Source organism: Schistocerca serialis, chromosome 3, assembly GCF_023864345.2.
Source record: "Schistocerca serialis cubense isolate TAMUIC-IGC-003099 chromosome 3, iqSchSeri2.2, whole genome shotgun sequence".
Classification (NCBI taxonomy): domain Eukaryota; kingdom Metazoa; phylum Arthropoda; class Insecta; order Orthoptera; family Acrididae; genus Schistocerca; species Schistocerca serialis.
The window spans coordinates 378,743,999-378,761,208 of NC_064640.1; the positions used below are offsets into that span (position 1 = coordinate 378,743,999).

A 17,210-nucleotide genomic window follows, 5' to 3' on the forward strand; every position below is an offset into this window, starting at 1 on the left:
CTTTCACACAGTTTTTCACCTCCATTGACATCGAGCACCCATTTCACTCGTCCTCCAATGGCTAAGCACGGCTTGTGGTGCTAATGTTTAAACAACAAACATTAAAATTGGTGTGAACTTCCACCAGCACCATTGCAGTCACTGTGTTTTTGACCACCCACATGATGATGAGGTGCCATACTCCAAGGAGCATAGGATACAATGCGGGAGACCTGCACCGCCATACTAGGCAAGGTCCTTGCGGAGATGGTTTGCCATTGCCTTCCTCCAACCATAGTGGGGATTATTGATGATGATGAAAATGACACAACAACACCCAATCATCTCGAGGCAGGAAAAATCCCTGACCCTGCCGGGAATCGAACCGAGGACCCCATGCTTGGGAAGCGAGAACACTACCGCAAGACCAGGAGTTGCGGTCGGTCACCCACAAGACCACCACTGTCCACGATTGTAGCCCAACAGAGCTCCTCTGTGGCCAGCAACCACATACTCTTCTCCATCTCCTAGCCCCACGGCCCAAGGAACATGGATCCGGCACGCGGGCAAATTCATATGTGGTGAAACTGTCATGAATGCCAGCTATGATGGTTTCCACCCATTGGTAGGACCTTACGATGGTTGTCACTCCTGAGGGGCTTGGAGTGCCATTATACCAATCAGCTCTGTCCCCATCTACCAACTGCACCACCTTCAACAGCTTAGTGGGACGTGGAATGCCCACCCTTCTCGATCCCCTAATGCACCGGTACAACTTGCACTCCAGGGCACCAGTGGCGGTTCCGTGGATGCAAGCATGGAAGTGGAGGTCTCGGTGCAACCTCTACCCTCTCGGTCATTGTTGCCCACACTGTCATTGCCCACACTGCCCTTCCTCTTTATGTTGCCATATGCCCCAGTTTCTTCCAACCACTGGTGGGTTTCTGTGCCAGCACTCCACTCGTGCCACCAGCTCACCTTTTCAGGCATTGTCCAGGGTGCTTCTAGTCCTGTGCACCTATTTCAGGGGGGAGAGATCTTGTACCCCGGCCCGGCAAGTTTGAAGACCTACCAGAAGCGTGGTACTCGATAAGAGACACTAGAAAGAGCTGCTACATCTGCGGGCAATAGTGTCGCCACAGCAAGTGCTGTCACGATAACATGCCTGCCATGCCAGCCTATCAACAATTGCAGATACCCTTTAAAGCAAGCAGTGCAGCAGCTCTGCAGTCAGTCGTCGTCTATCTGCGCAATTGTATTGATCTTGATACACATTGTTGCCTTGGCTCTGAATTCACTGCATCTTAGGTTTTTGATCTTGACTGACTTGTTGCATTTGTTATTCTGCTGTGCCATCTACATCTACATAGATGCTCTGCAAGCCAACGTAAGGAGCGTGACGGAGGGTACTCTGTACCATTACTTGACATTTCCCCTCCTGTTCCTCTCGCAATTAGAGCAAGGGAAAAACAACTGTCTGTACACCTCCATATGTGCCCTAATTTCTCATGTCTTATTTTCGTGGTACTTACGTGCATTGTATGTTGGCGGGAGCAGCATTGTTTGGCAGTGAGCTTCAAATGCGTTCTCTAAATTTTCTCAATAATGTTTCCCGAAAGGAACGCTGCCTTCCGTCTGGGGATTCCAGTTTGAGTTCCCGAAGCATCTCTGTAACGCTTAAGTTTTGTTGAAACCTACTGGTAACAAATATAGCAGCCCTCCCCCTGAAACGCCTTCCTTCAATCGGACCTTTTTCCAAAGCTGTTTCACAGAGGAAGACTGCACTGTAGTTCCTTCTCTAGATTGTCGCACAGATAACAAAATGGTAGATATTGAAATAGATGACAGAGGGATAGAAAAACAATTAAAATCACTCAAAAGAGGAAAGGCCGCTGGACCTGATGGGATACCAGTTTGATTTTACACAGAGTACGCGAAGGAACTTGCCCCCCCCCCCCCTCCCTTCTTGCAGTGGTGCACCGTAGGTCTCTAGAAGAGTGTAGCATTTCAAAAGATTGGAAAAGGGCCCATTTTCAAGAATGGACGTCGAACAGATGTGCAGAACTATTGGTCTATATCTCTAACGTCGAAAAGTTGTAGAATTTTGGAACACGTATTATGTTTGAGTATAGTGACTTTTCTGCAGACTAAAAATCTACTCTGTAGGAATGAGCATGGGTTTTGAAAAAGACGATCATGTGAAACCCAGCTCACGCTATTCGTCGAAGAGACTCAGAGGGCCACAGACACGGGTTCCCAGGTAGATGCCGTGTTTCTTGACTTCCGCAAGGCGTTTGATACAGTTCCCCTCAGTCGTTTAATGAACAACGTAAGAGCATATGGACTATCAGACCAATTGTGTGATTGGCTTGAAGAGTTCCTAGATAACAGAACGCAGCATGTCATTCTCAGTGGAGAGAAGTCTTCCAAAGTAAGAGTGATTTCAGGTGTGCCGCAGGGGAGTGTCGTAGGACCGTTGCTATTCACAATATACATAAATGACCTTGTGGATAACATCGGAAGTTCACTGAGGCTTTTTACAGATGATGCTGTAGTATATCAAGAGGTTGTAACAATTGAAAATTGTACTGAAATGCAGGAGGATCTGCAACGAATTGACACATGATGCAGGGAATGGCAATTGAATCTCAGTGTAGACAAGTGTAATGTGCTGTGAATATATAGAAAGAAAGATCCCTTATCATTTAGCTGCAATATAGCAGGTCAGCAACTGGAAGCAGTTAATTCCATAAATTATCTGGGAGTACGCATTAGGTGTGATTTAAAATGGAATGATCGTATAAAGTTGATCGTTGGTAAAGCAGATGCCAGACTGAGAGTCATTGGAAGAATCCTAAGGAAATGCAATCCGAAAACAAAGGAAGTAGGTTACAGTACACTTGTTCGCCCACTGCTTGAATATTGCTCACCAGTGTGGGATCCATACCAGATAGGGTTGATAGAAGAGATAGAGAAGTTCCAACGGAGAGCAGCGCGCTTCGTTACAGGATCATTTAGTAATCACGAAAGCATTATGGAGATGATAGATAAACTCCAGTGGAAGACTCTGCAGGAGAGACGCTCAGTAGCTCGGTATGGGCTTTTGTTGAAGTTTCGAGAACATACCTTCATCGAGGAGTCAATTAGTATATTGCTCCCTCCTACGTACATCTTGCGAAGAGACCATGAGGATAAAATCCCAGAGATTAGAGCCCACACAGAGGAATACCGACAATCTTTTTTTCCGCAAACAATACGAGACTGGAATAGAAGGGAGAACCGATAGAGGTACTCAAAGTACCCTCCGCCACACACCGTCAGGTGGCTTGCGGAGTATGGATGTAGATGTAGATGTAGATCCCAAACACTCGAACAGTGTTCAAAATAGGTTGCATAGCATCCTATATGCAGTCTCCTTTGCAGGTGAACCACCTTTTCCTAAAATTCTCCCAATAAACCAAAGACAACCATTTGCCTTCCCCACCACAGTTTTCACGTGCTCATTCCACATCATATCATTTTGCAACATTATGCCCAGATATTTAAACTACTTAACTGTGTCAAGTAAGACACTAATAATACTGTATCCGAACATTACAGGTTTGTTCTTCCTACTCATCCGCATTGACCTACATTTTTCTACATTTAGGGCTAGCTGCCATTTATTACACCAATTGGAAATTTGGCTAAGTCGTCTTGTATCTTCCTACAGTCACTCAACTTCGATACCTTACCGTACACTATGGCATCATCTGCAAACAACCATAGACTGCTGCTCACCCTGTCTGCCAAATCATTTATGTATATAGAGAACAACAGCAGTCCTGTCACACTTCTCTGGGCACTCCTGATGATAACCTTGTCTCTGATGAACACGCCGTCGATGACAACATACTGGGTTCTATTATTTAAGAAATCTTTGAGCCACTCACATACCTGTGAACTTAGTCCATATGCTCGTACCTTCATTAACAGCATGCAATGGGGCACCATGTCAAATGCTTTCCGGAAATCTAGAAATATTGAATCTGCCTTTAGCCCTTCATTCATGGTTTTCAGTATATCGGGTGAGAAAAGGGCAAGCTGAGTTTTGCACAAGCAATGCTTAATAAAACCATGCTGATTCGTGGACATAAGCTGCTTAGCCTCAAGAAAGTTCATTATATTCGAACTGAGAATGTGTTCAAGGATTCTGCAGCAAACAGAAGTTAGGGATATTGGTTTGTAATTTCACAGGTCCATCCTTTTTACCTTTCTTGTATACTAGTGTCACCTGAGCTTTTTTCCAGTGACTTTGGACTTTGTGCTGGGCAGGAGATTCACGATAAATGCAAGCTGGGTAACGGGCCAATGCTGTAGAGGACTCTTTGTAAAATCGAACTGGGTTTCCATCTGGACCGGGTGATTTATTTGTTTTCAAATATTTAAGTTGCTTCTCTATGCCAGGCATGCTTATTTCTATGTTGTCCTTACAGAAGTCTGTCCAATGGTCAAATGACGGTATGTTTGTACGGTTCTCCTGCGTGAACGATTTTGCTGTCGTTTGTGTGTCGTCTTTTGAACCTAAAGTGCAACAGCTCCTGCTTCCTTAGCATCTTACGAATTTCATTATTAAACCTTGGTGGGTCTTTTCTATCCTTTATCCACCTACTAGGTATGTAACTGTCCAGACCATGGTTTAAAATGTGCTAAAACTGTGACCGCAATTCCTCTACATCCATCCTACTGGTACTAAGTAATGGCAATTCACTGTCTAAGTAAGATGTTAATAACTGCTTATCTACTCTATCTAGCAGAAACACTCTCCTTAGCCTTCTTGACTGATTTATTAACTTTTGTGATCATAGTTGCTATAATGACATCATAATCGCTAATCCCCATTTCTATACTGCCATTGTTGGTAAGGTCTGGCCTATTTGTAGCTGCAAGGTCTAAGATATTTCCGTTGCATGTGGGCTGCCGAGTTAGTTGCTGAAGACAATTTTCAGAAAACATGTTGAAAAGAATTTCACATGGCTGTCTGTCTGTACCTCCCGCAATGAATCCATAGACATCCCAGTACATACTCGGCAGGTTTATTGCATGGGTTTATTGCATGATCTGAGTATTTACTTGCTATTGACCATAGACTTTCTTTGAATGACTCTAGAACTGCCACAGTGGTATTGGGTGGCCAGTAAAAACACCCAGCAGTTTACATAGTTTCACTTACATCTGTTATATGTGACCAGATGACTTCACTGTCATACTCAACTTCGACCTCAGTAGAGACAGTATTTTTGTCACCTGCAACGAAAACTCCCCTTCCTGTTTCCTCTAATCTCTCTTTCCGATATACATTCCACAACTTGCTAAATATCTCAGAGCTTTCCACTTCAGGTTTCATCCAGCTCTCAGTCCCAAGAATAATTTGAGCATGAGAACTTTCCTGAAAGGCAGTAAATTCAGGAACTTTGTTATGAATACTTTGACAGTTTACTGATAAAATTGTGACAGTCAGAGTGTTTTTATTCTGAACACCGTTTAATTTCCCTTGCTGTGAATCGACTGGCGAGTGTTCATCAGAGCATCTCAAAATAGCACCCAGTCTAAAAATCCCTCATGTGCACTCCACAAGAGCTCTGCTAGCTGAGTACTCTGCTACTGTGTTGTGTAGTGCACACCTGACCTATCAAGGGGAGTCCTACAAATCCCCACACGGTAACGCAGGTCCAGAAATCTGCAGCCAAGACCATCACAGAGTCGACAAAGCCTTTGGTTTAGACCCTCCAGTCGGCTCTAAACCAAAGGGCCCCAATCAACTCTGGGAACAATGCTGCAAATTGCAAGCTCTGCTTGCACCCCGTAGGCGAGGCCAGCAGTCTTCACCACCTCCGCCACTGCCTGTACGAACTGAGAATGGTCTCAAACGCATGCGACAGGCGTCGTTGGTGCCGACGTGAGCCACAACTTGCAGACAATAGCACCCTGCACGCTCGATAGCCACTGGCAACGCCACCTCCACATCTCGATTGAGGTCCCCTGGCACACATTCCAAGTGAACATTGGCCTTCTTTCCAGCCGTGAACGGTATCTGCCTAAGGGGCTCCATAACGCGACTAACATTAGAGCTCGCAGTAACCAGTAAACCCCTCTCCGTGTGCCTGCGCAGACCCTGCTGAGGGAGTGGCCACCTCTTCACTCCACTCACAGGATGAATGGGTGAGGCCAGGCAACAAGTGTCCACATTGGCCTTCCGCCTCGAGCGATGCGAACGGGTACCACCCACCACTCAACCTGCTATGAGGACGGATCCACCACGTTGTGTGCACTAGGAGGTGCCTTGGAATGAGAGCTGTGGGCAAAATCAGTGATGCCTGACGTGTGTCCGCAGCTCGTGGTCGTGCGGTAGCGTTCTCGCTTCCCAAGCCCGGGTTCCCAGGTTCGATTCCCGGCGGGGTCAGGGATTTTCTCTGCCTTGTGATGACTGGGTGTTGTGTGATGTCCTTGGGTTAGTTAGGTTTAAGTAGTTCTAAGTTCTAGGGGGCTGATGACCATAGATGTTAAGTCCCATAGTGCTCAGAGCCATTTGAACCATTTTTTTGACCCATTCGAGCCTGACGTGTCCCATGCAACACACTAGATTCTCTGCCATCAGTACACCCCAAGGCAGCGGCCTGAAGGTAACTGCCAACAGCATGTTCAGCTGTTCATGAACTGAGGCCAGCTCCTCCTGCGTCTGCATACACCATACACACATCCTACCCATTCTAGCTAGACCAACTGAAGAAGTGAACTATAAAAGCAGGCAATCGTAGACATGCAGCTTGCCACCCTCCTGACGTGTCACCAGTAGATGCAGATGTGTTAAAGAGCTGCGTAGCTGGCTGTTCAGTGGGCAACTGTTGTGTTAGACACTTACAAAAATGTGAGATTAACCCTCTTAAACAGAGAAACATGTTGTGCGCTGTTTTTTGTTGTTGTCCATCTGTTTACTCTCGGGCGATTTGCTGATAGGTCCTCAGACAGTAGGCCTGTTCTTTGTTGTTATCCATCTGTTTACTCTCAGGTGACTCGCTGTATCACCATCAGCTTGTCAGCCTGTTTCTACTGGTTCTCGAGTTGTTCTTGGTCTTGTCAGATTCCAGTCGCTGTAGCAACAAGCTATTTTTTTTAAGTACAGATAGATATTTCCTACATTTTTCTCTGTTTAGAGGTGCCAGTGTTGAACATATGTTACTTCAGAGTATAAATACTGTACGTAATTTGACATTATCCAGTCCAAACAACACATTTTACATTTTGTGGTCACTGTAATTATTTTATATTATTTACATCCTGAGAGTTCTTTTTTTTAAATTTTTTTAATTAATTTATTTTTGTAGATTACTTGTGTTAATTCCAGTGAATGCAGTTTAGGAGTTAGTAATTTTATTTTCATTCAACAATTTTACCACATTTTAATTCAGATGAGGGCGAAGGCTCTATTTCGTGAGCTACTTAGACTGAATGAATGGTTCATTTAGTATTTTGCAACTAGTACTGATTTCTTGGGTATCATATGTGTTCTGTTTAACACTCAGAATGATGACACCCTAGCATTTCATGCTATACTATTTTTACAGTGAGAAATCACAATGCTTCTACTGTGTTGACCACGTTTCTCATGAATTACAGTTTAAATAGAATTGATGGATAAAAATACTAAAACAGATATACCCTACTGAAAGATACTTAATAACTCATGTCTGTGCAGAAGCAGTTTTATAAATATATTTTTATTTCAAAAATATATCTGATATAGGTGAGCACAGCCTCCATTAACTGAATTTAAGTTTGGAGTACTTCCAGTTTTTGTAGTAAGAACTACTCAGTGCCACAAGTTCTCTAGTACCAGAAACTGTGCTTATTGTGCAGTGCCGAAAATCAAAAGTGTCACACTATGAAGGACCAGTCTGATACTTATCCGACTTTGTAGAGACGTTCATCGCATAGTGGGTATTAAATAATTGAACTTTCATTCCATTTGGAAGTGATATCCATCTTCAGCATCAGTTAGAGTTGTTGAATATACTCTTATATAGGTTGTGGTGTGGAAGCAGCCTTCGAATGTCATCTTAAGAATTTCTAGCCATGCGCGAAATGCGTGCTGTGTCAGTTCATGAGGACTGCTGTATAAAAGTGGTATGAAAGTACATGTATTCCCATCACATCCAAGATATGCTTTTGTGGGTGGCAAATTGAGAGACTGAGCTGGCCAGTCAAGGATCCGTCCATTCCTCAAGGAGTGTGTAATGTGATCTGCAGTGAGGGGTCCTGTATTATCCTGCTGGAATATGCCATTTGGTAAGCTGGTCATGAAAGGTGTAACAAAAGGGCTATTTGTTGAGTGTTCAACCTCCCTTCTGCAATTATCAAATAATTCCTGTTTTCATTTGCAATAGCTCTCCATGTAATGTTCCCAGGAGTTAGAGGGGTATGGATTTTGAGAATTGCTGCTGCTGCTCTCTGTTTACGCATAGATCGGTGTTGATCTGACTGCCACGGACAAAAGTGAGACTCATTGCTGAACACCACAAAATGCCGCTCGGTGTTCCAGTTGACTCCGGTTCTACACCTTGCAAGACTCTGTTCTGTAATATCAGTGGTAAATGACACATGGCAATGTGAAATCACAAGCCATCTTCTAGTAATCTGTTCCAAATGGTTCTTGGTGACACTGTCTGTAACCATTGGCTTGATTTTTGCTGTTGTCATCCATGTATACATCAGAGCCAGTTGAACACTCCTATGATCTTCATGTGGTGGAGTCCTTCTGGAAGGACCGGTGCTCACTCTTCTTGTGATACTTTTATTCTGAGTCCATCTCATCACTACTCATCTTGAAATCATTTCACTAGAGCCAACTGTCTGCTAAATCTGTCGATATGATGCTCTCATGCACATTGTACATGTGATAAGTCACATGTGCACATCCACTGGTCAGGCTGTGTAGTGATCTCCATCTGAAAAGTTCCAGTAACATTAACCCTTTTGCTGCTGCGGGTGTGTAAACATATCCTGCTATGCTGTTCTGTAGGTGTTGGGGATGTGTATACATGTGCCGCTTGGATTTTCCTACAGTGCTATTGAATTCTGGATGTGTCTCGAGCCACTGGCTGACCTTTAACTGGTGCAGATGAGATGCTTCTATATGTCGGTGAATAAATAATTTCGAATATTTATCATTCAACATATGTGCCTCATTGCATGTTATCTTTTTCAAAAACCTCATTTGGATATTTTAAATTGTTTGTGAGATATGGCAGTTGTTATGACCACATGATTTTTGATGTGTAAGGATGTAAAAGGTGTCATCGCACGTAACCATCCTTCAGGTATAAAACCCGGTAACACGAGAAAAAAATGAGATATCCTTCGGCTGTCAATTTTAAATAAAATCATGATATCTTATGTACATTTCATTCGCTGCAGTGTATCAGCTAAAATCAACTGTATACAAAGTTTACACAATATGTTTTTAACTCTGTGAACTCTCTAAAATTTTGTGTAATGTTTTACTTAATTTGATGTAGCACAGTAAGTATGATGGATAATGAAAAGAAATTCAGTTCTTTGTTGAATGGAGAACTTTCATTCCATTTGGAAGTGACATCCATCATCAGCATCAGTTAGAGTTGTTGAATATACTCTTATATAGGCTGTGGTGTGGAAGCAGCCTTCGAATGTCATCTTAAGAATTTCTAGCCATGCCTGAAATGCATGCTGTCTCAGTTCATGAGGACTGCTGTATAAAGGTGGTATGAAAGTACATGTCTTCCCATCATATCCAAGATATGCTAGGCACATGCCTGCTTACCACCAGACTTATTAGTTTAGTGATAACGTTGTTTGGACATTTTCACGTATTTCAATACTTAGTGTTTAGTGGGAATTCTTTGCAGTATATTAGCTTAGATTCGTAGTTTGACTTACTATAAATGAGTTATTAAATAAGTTTCATCTCATGAGTTTGTGATCGTTAAATTGCAAGCAGTACAGCCGTAAAAATAGCTACCTTTGCACAGAGTGCTAAGAGCGCATCTGTAGCAGTGAAAGGGTTAAACACACCCAATAGTCATCATGTTCTCAAACCATTTTTCATCTGTGGGAATAGCATTTCTATCTATGAAAAACAAGCTTGCATAAGCATGAAATTTAAATCACATTGTCCTACAGACTTGGATACACTGGAGTATCAGTTTGTAACATGTGGTCATAGTGTTTGTAGTGTAACAATGTCCACTGCCATAAGTTTAGTTACTGCCATTAGGTGTGATGGTGACCTTGAAATCTTACAAGAAATGTCTCTGTTTAACTTTTCAGTTGGGAGGAATGTATACAACCATGTTTAATAAATATAACCCCGAATGTATGCCATATGCTGAAGCAATACTTGTTGTCCTGCAACCTATGTAGGTTCTTACTGCATCAAAATTGCTTTAGGTTAATTAAGGTATGCTTTGTTTCTGTGTGTTTAATGATGAAAAGTTATTTTTGTATGAAAGTGCTTTCAGTTAAGTGAAGTGTTTTTTGATAAAGAGGGCTGATTTTCTGACAGAAAATACTTTCATTCTTTTAATCTAAATTCAGCATATAATCTGCTGTTTCAGGCACCAGGCCATGTAGCAGTACAACCTAAGCGCTGCCGAACTCCACCTGCGAGCTGGCGACAGAGCTTTGTGCACCAGCTGTCTCCCAGCCTTCCATCACTGGTTAGACATCACAACCCATCTGTTATATAGTTATTTACTAGTTATTGTTAAAATGGTAACACAGTAACTTTTCTGTATTTTTCTGTGATCATCTTTTACCAACGAAGAACATTTCATCCAGTTACTTTGTATTTAAAAATCAGCTGTCATTTGTTGTAATTTGTTGTAATTTGTGTCATGGAAGTTGTCAGCTAATAGTCATGTATGGTATAACTGTCATGGAATTAATAGTTAGGTGATATATTGAAAATTTAGTAGACCATGGTGGATCAGAAATTTGGTTCCATAGCTCTTCTTATTGATTTATGGAAAACATGATATAACATTTCATATCAGATGGCATGAACACTGAGAGATTTAATAGCTTACCATAGATGCAAATTAGTGCTACAATATTGTAGGAAATGTTGCAGACATTGCTACATGTTGTAAGTATTGTTTAGCAAATAATTACAATTTGAAATAGATTATGTCTGTCATCCCACCAATGTGAAATCATGTGGCAGGGTGATAAGTAACTAATTAAGCCTCAGTAGATGGATTGGTTACTCTTGTGGAGGGCTCTGATTTGGCGCTGTTGTAAACAATTTAACTTTTGGTGACAAAATTGAGAACTTTTGTAACCATGACTGTCACCTGGAAGGAAATACTGGTGTCTGTCAGTTGACACTCAATCTATGCCAGATGGGTAGCTTCAGTGCAGGATGTCAAAGGTTATTGTCACACACACTATGAACGTTTCCCAGTTTCTGACAGTATAATTACAATCAAAGTGGGGCTATACCCAACCTCAGGGTCACACATGTAATAGACGGTACCTAAAAACCAACGACAAATTTAAGGAAAGAAAAGTGGCTCAAGTACAAAAGGTCACAATTCAGGCATAAATTGATGGGACAATTACTATTATTTGGTCAGATAGTGTAAGAGCATTGTACCAGTGTTCATAATATGTCAGAGTATATTGTATGTGTTTATGTTCAAACAAAATATTCCCACTTGTTTGTTAGAGTTTCAGTACATTTTCTGAAATGTGCAATGTCAGTACAAGCAAGATGGTGTAGTACTTGAAACAGTGGACTTACATTCAGAAGGTTAAGCTTCCTTTTCCAACTTCCTAGTTTTTTCACAAGTCCTAGGTGACGTTGCCTTAACCTACTTACTTGCTTACCTTCATTTTTTGACATGTAACAACAATGGTTGCTACACTATGTTGGTTGCCGTTATGGCATTAGTGTTGTGAGTTCTTCCCTCTTTATATTGTTTTCATGTTACATAATGTGTCCTCGTTTTCACGTTACTACTAGTTTTATTAGTTGACATGGGTGTTTATTCAAATTGCACGCCTGAACCTCTACTGCCTTGATGATACCTGACGCAGGGTTCTGGTATATTCCTTGATGTCCACATTCTCAATTAACTATGTAATAACAAAGGTACTAACTTACATATTACTCATTGTATTGTATACTCTGGCACATACATTCCAGCGGTTTTTCTGTTGTAGGACATACTATCTTTTTTCTTTTAGAGATGCACACCTTTGGTTGTTCCGATTGTAATGAATTTCTCTTCTTTAGGCTTACTTTGTAGCATATGTTTTAGTATATTGCCTAGCCACATGCCTGCTTACCAGCAGACTTATTACATATTCTCCTTTTATTAGTTATTAGTAGTATATGGAACATGGCGATACAAATATTTATGGGGTTGACCTCCAGTAAGTGGTATGTGTTTTACTAATACCTGACAGCATGTAATCAAATATTTTATGTCCAGTCTACTCATCAATATATGACTACATTGCTTTACTCCAGTTGTTTCACGGGCATTGCATTAACATTACAACATTATTATCTGTGCATAACATGAAGTATTGACCTCCGTTTAGGTAGGTTTCTTTTTCACAATTATATGATGTATATACTTTGCTTACTAGTTTAAGTTAATACAGTGTGCAACTGTTCTCTTATTTTATTCCTTAATTCATCTGTAACTTTGTGTAATTTCCTATACTGGTTGGTATTGTTATGTTCATACATATTGCCACTGTATATAAGACTTGCATCGCCCCCATTTTTTGGTTATCTGTTTCATACTGGTACCATTGTTGTCTGTACACAGGGCCTGAAGATGGCATAGTAAACTGCTGAAACTGGTAACCATATAATACAAGTTTGAAAATTAGATGGCTGAAAGGTGTTTAATTTGACATCCTGTAGCGAACAGCCAAGTCCTGCAGCCATCTCTGAAAAGATGGACATACAGAGAGAAACTGTATTATTTGCTATGTTAACCTTTCCTGGTCCAGTTTAAGGATGTGTTTGAAGAAGACACTCCTTCATTTTCTGATGATATCCAAGACTATTTCTGTCTTGGTATACAGTTATTGGTTCACTCTTCTTCTTAACTGAACTTTTTCTGTTCCTCAAGGTCCCAATATCCTCCTGAGACTCTTTTGTTCCACCAATTCTAGTCTTTTTAGGTACCTCTTTTCTTACAAGGTTGAGAGTTTCTGGCTTCAGGGCAGATCACTGTGTGGTAATGTCTCAGTTTTGCATTAATAAAAATATTCTGCTTCTTGTAGATGCTCATATTTAGTTTCTATGCTAAATTCATTTTGTTTATTCATGCTCCCATTGCTTCCTTTTCTGTTGGCCCAGTTTCTATCCATTCTCACAGATATTTAAATCTCTCTACCTTCTGAATTTTCCCTCCTTCTATTGTCAGCTATCTAGGAATGGTCTTGATGTTTGTCATGTGCTGTACCTTCTTGATAGAGAGATGTAGACCTGCTCTAGTTGCTTGTCTCTGTAGTTGCGTGGTTTGGTTAATGACCTCTTCTAATGATTCCTAATATCACAATATCATCTGTAAATGCTTGGCAGTCTACCCATATTCCTTGTCTTCTTGCACCTCAGTCATGTTTCACCCACTCCTTTCATTTCTTGTGAGTCTTCCATAATCACCTTGTTAAGTCCACAGTTAAAGAGCAAAAGGGAAAGGCTGTCTCTGAAAAGCTTTCCTCTGAACTTGACCTTGGGCATTGTACTGCTTAACATCTGTTCAGTCAGTTCACTGGATTTTCTATTCAAACTCATCTCCTCTAAAATTTGAACAGTGTTCATCTGTGTACTGCAAATGTAAGCATGAAATTTGTGTTTGCCTGTTTTTGATATGCGGATACCAGTTTCAGATTCAAAATTTGTCCTGCATATGATCTCTCTTTTCTGAAACCTCCTCGGTATTCATTAGCTTGGGAATGTAGTCCCCCCCCCCCCCCCCCCCCACACACACACACACACACACACACTCTTTGCTGCAATGCTTTCAAGAATACTGCTGTAAGGCCACTGGTATTATCACTATTCCTTTACAGCTCCCAGGTTCCGATGTATCTCCTTTTTTATGTATAGGATGTATTAGTGCCGACATCCACCCTTCTGGAAGCTGCTCTTCTTCCCTAATTTTACTTATAATATGTGTCAGTTCAATCTTCATATTCTCATTTGCATACTTCAAGAGTTCTGCAATGATCCCATCTCCCCCAGGAGCGTTATTATTCTTCAAGGTATGTATGATGCTCTTATCCTCTGTTACAGTTGGTATTTCTGACTCAGGATTTGTCTCCGATAGTGCTTCACTTTTAAGGAGCTCTTCAAAATACTTGGCCAAGATCTGACTGTTCCTCATATCTCCATACAGTGCATTTCCTTCTTTCTTCTTAAAGCTAAGGTTTGGGGTGTTGTATCCACTTTCATTAGTCTTGAATGTTCTATAGAAGACTCATGTATCGTTGTTTCGGAAGCGCTCTTGTGTTTGAGTTAAGTTTTCTTTCTCATATTTTCTCTTGACATTGCTGATAATGACTAGTAGTGGTACGGGTACCCTCCGCCATGCACCGTACGGTGGCTTGCAGAGTATCTATATAGATATAAATAATTTTTGGAGTGTTTTTCCTTACTTGCTGAAGTTCTTTAGATTTTCTGCCATTTTGTGAGAGCAGCAATCAACCCATGCTTTCCAGCACTCTTTGACTGCCTTATCTCCTTCTGCCGACCACCACTCGTGTTTCTTCCTGTTCTCCAGGTGAACTGCTTGCTTCATATTGTCAATGAGAGCATCTTTCAACTGTTCTCATCCTTGATGATACTTCTGATTCAACCTCATCTTAAAGTCTTTGCTAGTTCTAAGTGTCTCTGTATGAAACTTCACAATATGGCTAATGTTTTTAGTTTGATGGGCTCTTGGTAAATTTTGACCTTAATTTTGGAAAGAAAGTGGTCTGAATCTTAAGTTTGCACCCTTGAGGACTTTGAAATTTCGAATTTCCTTCTCTGCATATATCGCTATTGCTACATCTGGAACTCTCCTAGTCGAGAGTTTCTTGGAAGATGTTTAAATGCTGTTGATTTCGTTATGAGATCAAAACTATTACAAATTTCTACTAGTTATTTGCCTTTCTGGTTAGTGCTGTTGTGAGCTGGATGGTACCCAATGATGATCCTGAATTTTCTTTCTTTGCCAAGTTGAGTGTTGAAGTCTCCAAGAAGTAGAATAACATAATGGTTGGAATCTTGGATTGTGTCTCCCCCAGGTCTTCTCGGAATTTTTCTACTTTCTGTGGATCTCTTCTGTTAATCTGATTGGTGGGAGCATGTATATTGACCATAGTGTGTGTGTTATTTACTCCCCTAAAGGTAAGTGTGGGGAGCCTACTGTTTTTGGAGCTGAAGTTCGTGATGTTTCCCAGGATTTTTTTTACTGATTATAAAGTCTGCACTGAGTTGAGGTTCATTCTTCAGTGCTCTCTTTCCAGGTTTTTCCTTCAGAATATGAAATCCTTCTGATTCAAATGCTGCTTCATCTATGTCTCTCGTCTCATGTAGCACTGTTATAATGATTTTCTGTTTGAACAGGGTATATGTAAGGTGTTTCAATTTTCAAATTTTGAGGATTGAGTTACTTACTTTGCAATCTGTCACATGTTGGTGTGAGGTTCCCAGAATCCATTGGCTCACTGAGGTTTTTGACAACGATGGATTGGTCACCATCTGGGGTAAAGCTCTCTTTGAGCAAATCCACCCATTACTACCACAGACAGAGTTCTTGTTTGTTTTATTTTTTCCCCTTTAATTTCAATGTTTATTTCTACTAATTCTTTTGAGAACACAAGTATTTCTGTCTTCTTGAGTTCCAATTTGTACCCATCCATTAGTAGTGCATTTATAACTTCTACGGTTCTGTGGAGATTTCTTTCATCTGGAACTGTAACAGCTATGTCATCTGTAAACCTAAACATTTGTTTTCTTTCTCTTTTTATTCTGATAGCTGTACAGTATTTTTTGCACTTATTTATTGCGTGTTCTATGTAGATGTTGAATAGGGGTGTAGACTGAATGCATCCTTGTCTAACATTTTCTAGAATTCTACCTTATTTTCGATATTTTTTTTATCTTTACTATTGCTGTTTGTTATTTGTACAGCTCTGTAAGTATTCTGCTGTCTCTATAGTCTAAGTCTAATCAATTTTTGGCATATCCATTAGTTGGTTCCAGTTGACAGTGTTAATGAAAGCTGTGTATATATTTCTATATTTCTGTTGACCCTAAAGATTTCTTCAGTTATACAGCAAAGGCAGAGGATAGCTTCTCTTGTGCCCCTGCCTTCACTGAAGCCAAATTGGTTTTCAGTTAGATTGGCGTCAATTTTATTCTTAATGTGTCTGTATTATTCTTGTTAATATTTTCAAAGTGTGACTTAAAATGTTCAAAGTTCTGTGGCCTTCACCTGTAGCTGCTTTGTTCTTCTTTGGAATCATTATCTACATCTACATCTACATCCATACTCCGCAAGCCACCTGACGGTGTGTGGCGGAGGGTACCTTGAGTACCTCTATCGGTTCTCTTTTCTATTCCAGTCTCGTATTGTTCGTGGAAAAAAAGATTGTCGGTATGCCTCTGTGTGGACTCTAATCTCTCTGATTTTATCCTCGTGGTCTCTTCCCGAGATGTACGTAAGAGGGAGCAATATACTGCTTGACTCCTCGGTGAAGGCATGTCATTCCATTTTAAATCACTCCTAATGCCTACTCCTGGATAATTTATGGAATTAACTGCTTCCTGCTATATTGTAGCTAAATGATAAAGGATCTTTCTTTCTATGTATTCGCAGCACATTACACTTGTCTACACTGAGATTCAATTGCCATTCCCTGCACCATGCATCAATTCGTTGCAGATCCTCCTGCATTTCAGTACAATTTTCCATTGTTACAATCTCTCAATATATTACAGCATCATTTGCAAAAAGGCTCAGTGACCTTCCGATGTTATCCACAAGGTCATTTATATATATTGTGAATAGCAACGGTCCTACGACACTCCCCTGCATCACACCTGAAATTGCTCTTACTTCAGAAGACTTCTCTCCATTGAGAATGACATGCTATGTTCTGTTATCTAGGAACTCTTCAATCCAATAACACAATTCACAATT

General features: G+C 40.9%; 1 protein-coding gene across 1 annotated transcript in view; it reads left to right on the plus strand.

The window, feature by feature from the left end:
* LOC126470880 (mitogen-activated protein kinase kinase kinase 1-like) overlaps positions 1 to 17,210 on the plus strand; it is a 177,329-nt gene that overhangs the window by 72,429 nt on the left and 87,690 nt on the right. Inside the window, exon 9 of the mRNA XM_050098902.1 lies at positions 10,611 to 10,712. Coding sequence (XP_049954859.1) covers positions 10,611 to 10,712 — 102 coding nt within the window. The remainder of the gene's footprint in view (positions 1 to 10,610; positions 10,713 to 17,210) is intronic.